Below are 14,590 nucleotides of genomic sequence, written 5' to 3' on the forward strand. Positions count from 1 at the left end.
AAAAAAAAAAAAGTATCTAGTAAAATAACCAGTATATTATGAATAGGGATACCCCAGGGCATGGGTAGAGGTAGGTTTCACTTTTCCCCGTTGTGTTCTGAGTGGTTTGAATGTTTGTTGAGTGCAACTTATTAAGGAATTTATAATTATAGCAACAACAATATTTTTTAACCTGGTATTTACAGGTACCTAGTGTAAAACTATACATAATTTATATAGCCAACATTAGCACCCTTTGTCCAGGTCCCACTATCAAAATCCCACTACCCAAGGTCCCACTATCCGACATTACTTAAAAGGTGGGAAAGATGCACCTCAAAGCAGATCTTGTGTTTCTGAGTCTCTTTGGGGCTGTGAAAGGTGCTGACACATTTTTAAATAAAACAAGAAATGACAAGCACTCTTTTTGAAGAAGCCCCCTGGTTTTCAAAGGCAGGTAAAGCTGTCAGGACACTTTTACTTATTGTAAATTAAATTTGAAGTAAGATTTTAATTGAGTGTGTTTCCTAAAGCACAGCCTCCTTAGAAATGTATTAAGAGGGACCATAGGTGAAATAGTAATGGAATCACCACCTTCCTAACATACTGTCCCAATCCGTCTCCCAGCAAGGGCCGTCCCTGCTTGACATCTGAAAATAAATGTGATGATACGCTCCTTCCTTAACAGTTAGCTCGGATAGATTGGGAGTTTGGGATTGACATGTACACACTGCTATATTTAAAATAGATAGCCAACAAGGACCTACTGTATAGCACAGGGAACTCTGCTCAATACTCTATAATAACCTAAATGGGAAAAGAATTTGAAAAAGAATAGATACATGTATATGTATAACTGACTCACTTTGCTGTACACCTGAAACTAATACAACATGGTTAATCAACTATACTCCAATATAAAATAAAAATTAAAAAAAAAAAAGTTAGCTCTACCAAGCCATACTGTGGGACCAAAGGCAAAGAGCTGACCAGAAAAGGAAACTAGGTTGCAGGGGTTATACTTTTTCAGATCAGCTAAGAGCACTGTGCACAACGTTTAAGGTGTTCCTAAGTGTGGGAAATATTAGGAAGGAGTGTGGGCAATCTGAAAACCCAGGCACCCTTCAGCTATACTGAGGACCAGTCTAAACATAAAATGCTCGTGCACACCAGAATAAACCAAAGGGCACTTGTGTTACTTACAACAAGCCACACATGAAGGTACTCTCTGAATCCCCGTGTCCTGTGATTGCTTTGCTAAATACAATGTGATCTGCGGACCAGCAGTCTCAGCACCACCTACCACAGGAGAACGTCTTAGAAACACAGCATCTCAAGCCCCACTCCAGACCTCCTGCAGCCCTGCACACACCAGCACTGCCGCCCCTGAAAACTCTGGACAGAGGGCCTCCTCCCAGTGGGGTTTCCACCCACTGCTCCTAATAGGACTTGTCTAGGGTCAAGGAGATACTGAATTAGAAACCTGACTTGGGACCCCAATTCCAAAGGGAGTGAAGGAGGTCAAAGAAAAGAAAGGGAAAGGAAGGCACCTGGGCCAGCCCTTTGCTGTTTGAGGCTAGGATGGGTATGGCAGTCAGGCCAGGTGCCCACCTGGTGCCCACCTGGCCAGCCAATTTCATCAGAAGGAAGCCAGAGGGGTGCTAAGGCAGGCTGCTCAGCCCAGGGGAGCAGGCTGCAGGATGGATGCAGCTGTGGACTGTGAGACAGGCCCCCAGGTGGGAAGCTTAATGGAAGGGGGAACTAGGCTTGAGTGCGGCTTGAGCTTCTGCAGAGGGGCAGAAAGAGAGAGGGAGGGAGGGAGGGAGAGGGAGAGAGAGTCCCAGATGTCAGACAGAGAGACTGACAGCAGGGGCAGAGGATCAGACATCGGACTGCCCGGCAGATCCCCTGCCAGAGAGAGAGGACGCGGCCAAGGTGAGGGGTCCGGGGGTACAGAGGCCTGACTCACAGGTGCGCGATGCCCGCCTTGCGCACAGCGGTGGAGATGGCTTTGACCGCGGTGCAGAGCGAGTTGAGCAGTTGGGTCATCTCGCCCGTGCCGCGGGCCTTCCTGCCCTCCTCCATGACGAAGCGGGTCAGGGTGACGATATTGGTGTCGAAGGCCGCCTGGTCCGTCATGCTGTGGCCGGGCTGCTGAGCGCTGGGCGGCAGGTGCAGGCGGCGGGACGCGGTGGGACGCGGCTGGAGCGCAGACCGACGGCCTCCGAGGGTCAGCACCGCTAGGAGTGGGCCCGGTCCCAGCGGGGTGTCCCGCGGAGTCTATAGGCGCGGGTCACCGCCCTCCGCCCACAGGAACACCTCCGCGCCCTGGCCCCTCCCCTCCAACTACAGCCCCGCCCACTCCGCCCCCCACCCCCACGCCCCGTCCGGGATCCTCGTCCAATCTCAGTTCCTCCAACAGCGGGGCTGCCCCCTCCTCCGCGGCCCACCGCCACCTCCGGTTCCTCCGCTGCCGCCGCGCCACGCCTCAAAGCAAGGCCACTGGCGTGGTGGAGCCCTGCTCCGGGCCACCTACATGGTCTTTTTCAGTCCCCACAACGACCCTGCTACAGAGGTGCAATCATGATTTTCCCCCCAAGATATAAAACGTAAGTTGGGAAGGGTAAGCGTGGTGCTCAGTGCAGCGCTGCAGCCCAGCTGCTCCCGGGTTCCGGCAGGCGGCTCTAACCGCTGTGGTTCCCTCCCCCACAGTGGCCACCTGCCATCTGCTCCCTGCCCTCTGTTCACCCCTGCTTGGCCTGTCACCTGGCTCTTCTGACCAACTTCAGGAGACGTGGATTCCCTTGTTCCTTACCTGTCTGATGGCCCGGCTTTGGATCCTTAATTCAGGCCTCTTCTCAAGATTGCTGTAATTTGAGAGCTGTTGGGGACCTTCCTTTCCAACAACTGCATTTTGCAGAGAAAACAGTCACAGACACAGGAAAGTGTCTCCCGGATACCATACTGAGGACAGGGGCTCTGAGGCCACCTCTTGACTGCTTTGTAGGCACATTGCTGCCGTCCTAAGGCAGTTCATACACTGATTCATAGAACAACATTTATTGAGCACTTACTGTTAGTGAGACAGTGCTTTGAGAACTATCCCCTGTCCCCTTGTCACAAGTAACAAATGCTTCTGTTTAATCAAAGTACTTGGTGTGGGGACTTCCCTGGTGGCATAGTGGATAAGACTCCACGCTCCCGGTGCAGGGGGCCTGGGTTCCATCCCTGGTCAGGGAACTAGATCCCACATGCATGCCGCAACTAAGAGTTCACATGCCGCAACTAAGACCCAGTGCAACCAAATATATAGATAGATATAGATTTTTTTTTTAACATCTTTATTGGAGTATACGGCAGCTTCCCACTAGCTATCTAATTTACATTTGGTAGTGCATATATGTCCCTGCCACTCTCTCACTTCGTCACAGCTTACCCTTCCCCCTCCCCATGTCCTCAAGTCCATGCTCTAGTAGGTCTGTGTTTTATTCCTGTCCTACCACTAATCTCTTCATGACATTTTTTTTTCTTAGATTCCATATATATGTGTTAGCATACGGTATTTGTTTTTCTCCTTCTGACTTACTTCACTCTGTATGACAGACTCCAGTTCTATCCACCTCATTACAAATAACTCAGTTTCATTTCTTTTTATGGCTGAGTAATATTCCATTGTATATATGTGCCACATCTTCTTTATCCATTCATCTGTTGATGGACACTTAGGTTGCTTCCATGTCCTGGCTATTGTAAATAGAGCTGCAATGAACATTTTGGTACATGACTCTTTTTGAATTATGGTTTTCTCAGGGTATATGCCCAGTAGTGGGATTGCGGGGTCGTATGGTAGATCTATTTGTAGTTTTTTAAGGAACCTCCATACTGTTCTCCATAGTGGCTGTACTTGGTGTGTTCATTGGCTAAGCACCCCAAAAGATGGACCCATTGAGTCCAGTACAATTTCTGGCAACTCTGGTAGGACATGTGCCCTGACCAGGGACAAGGGGAGCCGGCCACACCGGAGTGAAGTAGACTTATTCGCTTCTGGTATTGGTCAGATCATCCGGGTTCTCTTGGTCAAACGTTGTTCTTCTGGGTATCTATTGGTTCAGAGACTGCTCGCCCCCGGCATCTCCGTGGGCAAAGTGGTCACGCAAACGACTCTGTTCAGTGCTAGTGTTATCGAGTCCAAGCTCGCTCTGCTCGCCTAATGACAGGCCAGTGAATCGGAGAAGAGCTGTTGAGGCAAGGAATACGACTTTATTTGGAAAGCTGGCAGACCGAGAAGATGGCAGACCAGTGTCGCTGAAAAACCGTCTTATCAGGGTTTGGATGCCAGTTTATTTTATCGCACAGAGAAGGGGAGGAGATGAGGAAGTAAAGTAAAAAGGCCATAAGTTTTGCAAACATCCCCTAAAATGGCCAGCCTCAGGGAGGGGATGTGTTAATTTCTTCTTTCTTGCAGCCATCCGCAGGTGGGCAGGGTCAGATTGTCTCCTTGTGAGCTGAACAAAGGCTCTTTAGTTTAACACTCAGGCAGAGGGGCAGGGTTCCCTGAGGCAGACCATTATGTATGATTATAAGAACAAAAGCAACAAAAAGCAAAGGTTAAATTCAAAGAAACAGATAGAACATGGAATCCGATTTAGCTCTTCCATGTTACACCAGCAGACTTCAGAGGGTGTGTAGAATTCAGGACCGGTGCTATAATAGGTGGGGATATCAGGATAGCCTCGCTTTTGATTAAAGCAGAATTTGAGAAGCACACAACTGGGCTTGGGCATTTGATTTCATCCTGGGTTTGAGTCCAGGGGTTCTGATTTCTATAACTGGGAGGTTGCATTGCTGCCGGTAAGGAACCACAGGTCTCTGTGAGTGGGAACTCCATTCCTACTATTCTGGAAGGTTGCATTCCTTCCTGTGGGACACTAGAGACCTCTGGGTTTAAAAGCCACCTTTTCTGTGACTGGAGTGGGGCGAGGGTTGAGTTCCTTTTTAATAAGAAACAAGAGACCTCTGGGTGCAGGGAACACAGGTGTGAACAGGGTCCCTGAAATCACTCTTCCAGATGGCAGAGACTGACTGCCAAACTTGGGTCTGATGATCTTATATGTTTAAAAAAATTAGTTGAGGGCTTCCCTGGTGGCACAGTGGTTGAGAGTCCGCCTGCCGATGCAGGGGACACGGGTTCGTGCCCCGGTCTGGGAAGATCCCACATGCCGCGGAGCAGCTAGGCCCATGAACCATGGCTGCTGAGCCCGTGCGTCCGGAGCCTGTGCTCTGCAATAGGAGAGGCCACAACAGTGAGAGGCCCGTGTACCGCAAAAAAAAAAAAAAAAAAAAATTAGTTGAAACTGAGTTCCTTGGCGACCTTAGAAAAACTACTTTTGATCTTTGATGGCCTCGGCCTGCAGCAGCTTGAAGCAGGATTTCGGTTCCTGGCCATAGACTGAAGTCAGGCTGCAGCAGTGAGAGCACTGAGTTCTAGCCACTAGACCACCAGGGACCAGTGGCCTGTGACAAGGCCCTGGCCCGTCAGCTGTGTAGAAATGAATTTCCACATAGACCCGGGAAGTCGTGAAGCAAGTAAAGTGTTTATTAGGAGGAAAAAGAGTACAGTACTTGTGGATAGACACACGGGTGGGCTCAGAGAGAGAGTCGCGCCCTCATGATAGTCTGAATCTCTTTTATGGGGCATTTCTTCTGGGTTTCCTTTGACCAATCATCTTGCTTTGCCTGGTTCTGAGTCTGTATTTGGTACATCTCAGGGTGGTCCTATGTGTGCGTGTGCATCTCTTAGCCAAGGTGGATTCTAGCGCAGAGGCCTATGGGTAGGTTGGCATCACTTACTGTGGGGTGGTGCCCCCTCACTTTTTGACCTCCAAGGAGTCTTTCTGCGCACATGTAGTCAGGAGGGTCTCCTTGACTTCGAGAGTGAGGAATATGTGGTCTTTTGTCTTCTATCTGGGCGGGGCCCAGCCTCCTCTCTCAATAGTCCTGCTATTGATATTTTGGAGTTTCTGTCCACAGGGAACGAACTCCAGCTGCTCAGCCTGGGGCCCAACTATCTCCTGCCTCACTTTCAGGCTCAAGATGAGCAAACTCTGGTATCTATAACTCACATTAGTCAGCCTTTGAGAATGGCTGCCTCCCTGTGGTATATCAGAATGGGAAACAACACTTCTGTTCCCAACTGTAGTCCGTTGGAATGTATTCTAAACTGGAAATCTTTTGAGTATCAACCCACGCGAAAAACCAGATGGTGTTTCTCAGTAATGCTGCCTGGCCCCAATACTTGTTAGAAAATCGAGAAAAGTGGCCAGAAAATGGGTCTCTAAATTATAACACCACCCTGCAATTGGATCTTTACTGCAAAAGGTTAGACAAGTGGGACGAGATCCCCTATGTTCAGTGTCTTATGGCACTTTACCAAAATAGGGGCTGCAGCAATGCCAAACGCAGCCCAACCACCAGATCTGGAGACCAACAGCTGGAGGGGGAATTAAAAACAGCTGTCCTTCTTTTACAAATCTAGTCTTTACAGGGCCAGAGGTCCTACAGAAACAATCCAAAGCCTACCAATCCTTTTACGACTCCCCAGACCTCCCCTATTCGTCTTAAGAGGTTTATAAGTATTAAGAAAATTTTTTTCTGGTCTCAAGGTAACACAAGTTTCTTCTAGGAGGAACTTGCATTTCTCCTCTTAGGTCTTCTCCAGGCATTCTTATCTAGGCCATCTTTAAAATGCAAATTTCAGGAAGGTAACTATTATCAAAAGAAAAAAAGAAAGAGGGGGTAGGTAATTCGGAACTTGACTTGTCAAGGACAAATGCAAATCTTGAGTGTCTTCTCTATAAATATTAGTAAAAAGGGGTTAACCATCTAAACAGGTGACCTTCATCTGTTCCGTTTTCCAGAAATGCAATTTGAACCCAGCCTCTTTTGTAACTGATGAGTTTTGTACTATTGTACAGGATTCAGGGCTGACCCATGTGCCAAATGCTGCAGGTGGGCCCAGCAAGATGAGAGCTGAAAACTGACTGCTGAGTTCAGCCTTGGGGAGCTTGGTGCTGATAATTGTGCCTAGGGTTGTCAGATGGGGGAGCACTGGATGAGGTAAGTTGGTGGGACCACCAGGAAAGACAACTACTGACTCCTCACATAGCCCGAGGCGAGGGGGGGCTGATGCCGCCGCAGACAGCAGGAAGAGCAGACCCTTGAGGACCCAGTTAACTCTTTGCTCCTTGGGCAACTTTTCAGGAGAAATACTGCAGAGAGCTCAAAAGGGAGGAGGGCCTTGGAAAAGAAATATTTCCTTAAATATAAAATTTGAAGTGTAATGACTAATATTTTTGGCCTAGCAACTAGTTATAGCAGCTCTATTCAAGTGTTTGCCCATGTATGTGTCAGACATTTAGTCCCTGGGGATCTCAGATTTGCTGGGACTGTAAAAGTCCAGCCCAGCCCTCCTGAAAGTTTAATCCCTTGGAAACCATCCCTGGTAAGAGGCGAAGCACTCAGGACTGGGGTTGGGCAGGCCTGCTGGATTCCCAGTTCTCCCCAGCCTGGAGACCTCAGCCAGTTACCCAATCTTGCAAAACCCAGTTTATTTGTTGGTAAAGTAGGATGGTTGTCCCAGCTCGGAGGGGTGTCATGAGCAAGACATGATATGATGGCAGAGTGCTCAACTCCCAGCCGGACACAGAGGACACACTAAGTACATGGAAGAGACCTCTGTCTAGCTCAGCTATTGATCCTTGTCACCCACGATGAAGGGACACCACTACTTACAAGACAAACCATCCCCTTAGATATAGGCCACTTTGCACGGTGGTCAGGTACACAGACTCTGGAGCTAGATGGCCTGGGTCTGAGTCTCGGCCTTACCCCTTACTGGTGTTATAGGCCTGTGCAAGTTACCGACATCAGTGAGCAACATTTTGTTCATCTGTATATTGGGGCTAATGACTGTAGCCACCTCATAAGATTATACAGTGATGCAGGTACACTGTTTAAGAACCACGCCCAACCTATAGTAAGTACATGCCATGTAAGCTTTGTTATATGAGTAGTGACAATGTTACTAAACTGAGGAAGCCAATACTCAAGAAAGTGTTGGTTGGAAAGGAAAGTTTGCTGTACTCAGGAGGCCAGCAACCTGGGGAAAAGGCAGACTCATGTCCAAGAACCAACTCCAAAGATTCTGCTTGACCATGAAAGTTTTTAAAGGAAGAATCATTGGGGGAGGGGGTCAGCGTCTTCGTTATCTTCCACTGTGTGCAGACTTTCTTCTGATTGTTTGGTAATAGGGCAGTATTACAGGAATCTTGGGCTCAGCCTGAAGTTACCACCCTCCACCCGGGTAGGGGCCTTAGTGCCTGCAGAAGAACTCAAAGATATTGTTGTATCTATTACTTGAGAAAGAACCAGGACGCTGCCACAAGGCTACACTATTGTTTCTTGACTGCTCCTCCTTTGTTTCTGCATTCTCTTCCTTCCATGATTAGCAACTATTTGAATCTGCCCTTTGGAACTCATGGAAATTCTAGAAGACTGAATGAAGCCTATTTCCTAAAAACTAGAGATGAGACACGGAAAGAATTTGTACCCAGAGAGCCCTTACAGGGTCCTGCTCCGTTTCAACAACTGTTGTTTTCATCAGAACAGAAGAAAGTTCCCTTGTCATCAAAAAGGGGCTGAAGGGACTTGGGAATGTATTTGTACTTGCCTGTTGTGCATTTATGTCCCATCCATCATGTCGTTGACTGTGACTAGCTCTTTTCTGGGTCAAGATACATAAACCCATCACCCAGGTGTTAGCCAGAGTCAGGAAGGTGCATGAACAAAGGACAGTGGACACCTCTGCACATGGGATTTCTCCCTTGTGCTGCAACAATTTCTCCTCCTCACACATCACAAAACACATTCGCCTCACACAACACTGCAGATTTGCATAGTGTGTGAGCCATTACCAATTTTGTTACAGCTCTAAGTCCCATGAAGAAGGAGCATCACCCATTTCCTGACCTGGCTCCAACCCCAGGAAGTCAGCTCTGCTTTGTGTCAGAGGCAGGAAGTTGAGAAGTGACAGCCTGGGTGATCACCTGCCGCCCTACCACCCACCCCCTGAACCGAGGGCACTGCTGCTTGCTTCCCCCACACCCCAGGGCAGCTACCGCGACAGGGAAAGATAATACCAAGTGGCTGCTGATGAGAGGGATTGCAGCAGTGTGGCCCTTCCTTAGGTGAGCACCAGCTCCTGGGATCTCAGTGGCCTCATGCAGGTCACAGAGAGAGGACCTGTAATCTCTGGAGTGACAGAAACTAAAGAGCCAAGCCCTCAAACTGACATCTATTTAGCACTTGCTAAGTGCCCAGCATTCACAGAGGGCTGTAGTCACAACCTTTCATTAACCTGGCAGTCCTGTCAGGTGGCTTCTACTCATGCCCCTATCCTTCCAGATGAGGGAACTGAAGCTATTCAAGGTCAAAGAACTTGTCCACGCCTGTGGCCAGCCAGGAAGTGGTAGAGCCAAGACTTAAACCCTGGTCTATCTGATTTTAAACCCCACGTTCCTTTGGTTCCACAGTTGCCTCGGTGGTGAGGCTCTAAGCTTGTCAACCACAGCTGCAAAAATCTGCTCTACAAATTCTCTACCCATTAGCTCTAGACCTACTTCTTAAGCCTGTGTTCATTCATTCACTCAACAAATAAGTTATTGAACACCTGCTGTGTGCTAAAACTGTCCCACACGCTGGGGTTACAGTGGTGAACTAGACAGACCTATCTCTGTCCGTATGAGGCTTACATTCTCAGGAAACAGAATCACAGAAGAGACAGGGGGCAAAGAGTGCTATGAAGCACGTGAAACAGGGCAACGAGGTAGAAACTGATCACAGAAAGATTTCTTAAGAAATGACCTTTGATTCAAGACTGAACAACAGAAGGAATGGGACAAATGAGCTTATAGAAGAACAAGCAGAGGGCAGCAGGTGTAAAGGCCCTGAGGTAGAAATAGGCTGGAGTAGTCAAGGACCAGAAGGAAGAAGGCCAGTGTGGCTAGAAGGGGTGGGGGAGAGTGGGGAAGAGCCATAGGAGATAGGTTGAAAAGAGAAGCAACAGCCAGATGATGAAAGGCCTGAGAATAAACTGTAGGCGATCAAGGTGGAAGTGGGGAGACCAGCAGGAGTTTGATCCAGCCTCTACTTGATTGCCTGTCAAATGTGTGAAGACTGGGGCTTCCCTGGTGGCACAGTGGTTAAGAATCCACCTGCCAATGCAGGGGACACGGGTTCGAGCCCTGGTCCTGGAAGATCCCACATGCCGTGGAGCAACTAAGCCCATGTGCCACAACTACTGAGCCCACATGCCACAACTACTGAAGCCCGCACTCCTAGAGCCTGTGCTCTGAAACAAGCCAAGCCACCGCAATGAGAAGCCCGCGCACCGCAACGAAGAGTAGCCCCTGCTCGCCACAACTAGAGAAAGCCTGGGCGCAGCAACGAAGACCCAACACAGCCAAAAAAAAAAAAATGTGTGAAGAGTGCTGTCATATTCCTCATAAATCTTTACTTCTCCACTACATATTTTCAGTTCCTTCAACTGTTGCTCATATGGCAAGGTTCTGAAGTGTCTTCCTGTCCTGCTCTGAACCCACTGACTCCCTGAGACTCCTTCCCACACCATGCTCCATTCCTATGATGGCTCCCGCTCTCCTTCTGTTCCACCCTACTCCCCAGTGATCCATTCTCCTACCTCAAAAGTCAGCTTTCTTTTCTTACCCCTGATGATAGTAAACAGGCTGATTATTGCAGCAGCAGGATGGAGCTCATGGTGCAGTTGCAGGAGAGGGCTCAGCCAGCCCTGTGGGGACCTCTGAAGCTGGGGTGACCCTTCAGAGTAGTCTGTAGCTGGGGCAACGGGGCCAGAACTTCTATCCCCGTGTCAACCTGTCATTGGCTCTAGGCTGCTGTGGGAAGGGTCATGACATAGGAGAGGTAGCTCTCTTCTGCCCACGCAATAGTCCCAGGAGCTGGAGAACAAGTTCTTTGACTTCAGTGAGGAACTGGGTGAATAATAACCAGGAACTGGGGTGAGGCAAGCGTCTCTCTGCATCTCTCAGTTTTCTTTTCCTCTGTGTGTTATCACTCAGACACTCTCTCCCCTTGAAGGAGCGTGTATGGCCAAAGGCATTTCCAGGCCTATGTTCTACCAGCTCAGCTCCACCACCCCCCCCCCCCCCCCCCGGTTCCAGCAAGAATCCGATGTTGAACTCTCACTGGTCCAGATAAGCGATTATTCCTCAGCCAATGATTGTCGTTATTGGGATAACACTGAATCTCCTCTAATCTATAAAAAATGTAAATAATTATAAACATTAGTGTTGGAAGCCAACCTGGAGCCTCTGTGCCATGACAGGGTCAAGGAACAACACCAAGACAGCGCTGCAGGGCAGTGCTGCGCCCAGGAAGCTGACTACATCTCTTCTGATCTGTTTTGTAATTTTGTGCTTCTGCCTTGAAAAAGTACTTGGGGGATTTGCCCCCCTTCCCAAGCTTAACCGTGTAAAACATCCTCTTCCCCCTCCCAAACCAAAACCTACGAATTGGGACTTTTTAACAACAGCCCCTGGCTGGTGGGAGAAACAACAAACCACCTGGAAATGAAGGGTTGTTTCTATGGAAAACACCAATAATAAAAAAGCAATGGCCCTACATGGGAGTAAGAAATGATTACGCGTATTGTTGGTTCTGGTATAAGGATAAATTAATCATACAGAGTCAACTGCCAACATTGGAATTGTTGACTCGTCCATTCAGACAAGGCTTCTTGCCCAGAAGAACACAATGATAGACTGAATTGTGAAATGTATTGTAGATAATTTAGGGGTACATTGTTAAGACTCGTCCATGCGGACCTCTGGGACACATAGGAAAGTTCAGGAAACTTCCTCCTTCATAGTTTCTTTTAATGGCTTGTTACATATTAGCTTGGCTTTGTTATTAGTACGGATTGAACCTACTCTAAGAAAAAACAATGATGTTTTGAGAACTTTTAGAATTATTTTTAAATTACATATAGAAATATTAGGTGCAATCTATTATAAATATCTTCTGAGGTTTTAGCTAAGCACCTGATGATGTAATCACTTAGGGTACATAAATCTGACTGTGAGAAAATAAAATATGAGACCATGCTTGCACATACACAGTGTTATTGATTTATTTAACCTCCCCTCGCCGACGCCGTCCATCCCTCGGGTATTCCTGGACCTGCAGGAGCTGGACTCCCGCACATTAGCATTTTGCCTGTTGTACAGGTTCAATGAAATCATGCATAAAAGCTTAGCTCCTGAAAATTAATAGATGCTTAATCTACTGCTATTGTTAGGATTTAGATAGGTATTGAGGGTTGATATCCAGGATGGAACATTCTGGAGTTAAAAAGAATGAGAAATAGCATAAGAAAGCTGAGTCGAGTTTGAGGGACAGTGAGCCAACCAGACTGACAAGGTGGAAGGTTGTGATGAGAGAAGAATAGTGGAGAAGACTGGAGAGTAGATTGGCTGAGACTATGGAGGGTTTGAACATGAGAGTAAGGCGTTTGAATGTAGTTCTGGCCATTGCCACTGCAGGTCAGGTCTGGTCTGCAGTGTTCATTACCTGTCTATGATAAGTATAGAGATTGGGAGTAGAAAGTCACAGCAATTTGACAACAAATGTGTGTCTAAGGAACCTAATAATAAAAAATTGGGACCTGTATTTTATGTCTTTCTAATCTCATTTTTCTTGAAATTCACTTTTATTGTATTCTACAGAAGCAATGACCCTTGATGGATTGGGAATGTTTTTTAAAACCAGTCTTTCACCACAAATAGTTTGAGAAGCACCATTGAGGACGGCAGAGGACCTTCAAAGTTTTATGACAAATGACATGTGACAAGATTCTACTTTTCCTAGATGTAACGCTTGGGGTAGATTGAAGTGGAGAGAAAATGGAGAAAGAGACACCAAGTGGGAGGCTCCCAGGACCGTCTGGGTGGGAGCCAATAAAGGCCAGTGGGAGCAGAGATCAATATTCTGTTATAACCTAAATGGGAAAAGAATTTGAAAAAGAATAGATACATGTATATGTATAACTGAATCACTTTGCTGTACACCTGAAGCTAACACAACATTGTTAATCAACTACACTCCAATATAAAATAAACATTTAAATGATGAAGTCATAAAAAAATAAAAAATTTAAAATTTAAAAGACAAAACAAACAAACAAAAACAAACCACTCACAAGATTATCACCTGGAGATTCTTTTAGCTCATGGAAAGTATTTCACTCTGTGAGTATACCAAAACACTTCTCACTAGACTCCTACTGATGATATCCATTGAATTGTTTCTGTTTTTAAAAATAATAATGGGAATTTCCCTGGTGGCACAGTGGTTAAGAATCCACCTGCCAGAGCAGGGGACACGGGTTTGATCCCTGGTCCAGGAAGATCCCACATGCCACGGAGCAACTAAGCCCGCGAGCCAAAACTACTGAGCCCATGCACCCCAACTACTGAAGCCCCTGCACTCTAGGGCCTGCGTAGTGCAACTACTTGAGCCCATGAGCCTACAGCCCGTGCTCCACAACAAGAGAAGCCACTGCAATGAGAAGCCCACGCACCGCGACAAAGAGTAGCCCCTGCTCACCGCAACTAGAGAAAGTCCGCCCATAGCAACAAAGACGCAATGCAGCCAAAAAAAAAGAAAAGTGATAATAATAATGTATGATGCAGTGATGTATATTCATGTACACCAAGTGTTGCCCGTATGTCCAAATCTTTCCTTTTAATAAATTCTTCCAAGTGTAATTTCTCAAGAAAAAAAAAGAAAGAAAAAAAGAAAAAGGGCATAATGGAACATCCATGGGCTGGGTTTCTTGAATGTGTCTTCACTGCCTATGACAGTGATTAATCCCTATGACAATCTCCTGAGGTTCTTAGCTCCATTTTCATAAAGCTTAGACAGGTTTACTGTCCTGCCCAATGCCATACAGTAATAAGTAGCTGAGTGGGGATTTGAACCCAAGCACTAAACATACTGCTTCTGTATCATGGAATGAGACTAAGAAGGAAAACACCCAGATTCCAGGACCAGCTCTGTTAGCAACCAGCTTATTTTATGAATGTCACTTAATCTCTTCGGGCCTAGCTTCCTTACTTGTAAAATAAGGAGGTGAAACTAAATGTTTCTGCAAAATTCCTTCCTTCTTTTACATTCTTTGACTCTGAGTAATAATAATAGCTAATGTTTGTTGAGTTCTTATTAAATGCCTAGCATTGTGCTAAGTGTGGTTTTAAACAAATTATCTCATTTGATCCCACACACCCTTATGAATAAATGCAGCTATGATTCCACTTTGACAAATGAGGAAACTGTGGTTTGGAGACATTAAATAGCCCTCCCAAGGTCACACAGCTAAGCAGCAAGGTTAGCAGGTTCTAACTCAGAGAAGCTGCCTCAGGAGTCTACTTCTTAGCCTGTCTGGCTTCCAAGATCTCTGTAGCCCAGTTCTCTCCTGCCTCAAGCCTGGGCCACCTGCCGTTTCCTTACCTGAAACAGT

At 47.0% G+C, this 14,590-nt stretch overlaps 1 protein-coding gene across 3 annotated transcripts in view; it reads right to left on the bottom strand.

Moving 5' to 3' along the window:
• The window catches only part of FBP1 (fructose-bisphosphatase 1), a 26,594-nt gene extending 24,325 nt beyond the window's left edge, over positions 1 to 2,269 (bottom strand). Inside the window, exon 1 of one of the 3 annotated variants that reach the window (XM_055087267.1) lies at positions 1,949 to 2,269. In XM_055087267.1, the coding sequence (XP_054943242.1) occupies positions 1,949 to 2,118 (170 nt within the window). In that variant the 5' untranslated portion in view covers positions 2,119 to 2,269. The remainder of the gene's footprint in view (positions 1 to 1,948) is intronic. The other 2 variants (XM_055087266.1, XM_007121875.3) reach the window with 2 other exon arrangements.
• Positions 2,270 to 14,590: the final 12,321 nt, after the last annotated feature.

The sequence above is a fragment of the Physeter macrocephalus genome, chromosome 9 (genome assembly GCF_002837175.3).
Source record: "Physeter macrocephalus isolate SW-GA chromosome 9, ASM283717v5, whole genome shotgun sequence".
NCBI lineage: Eukaryota > Metazoa > Chordata > Mammalia > Artiodactyla > Physeteridae > Physeter > Physeter macrocephalus.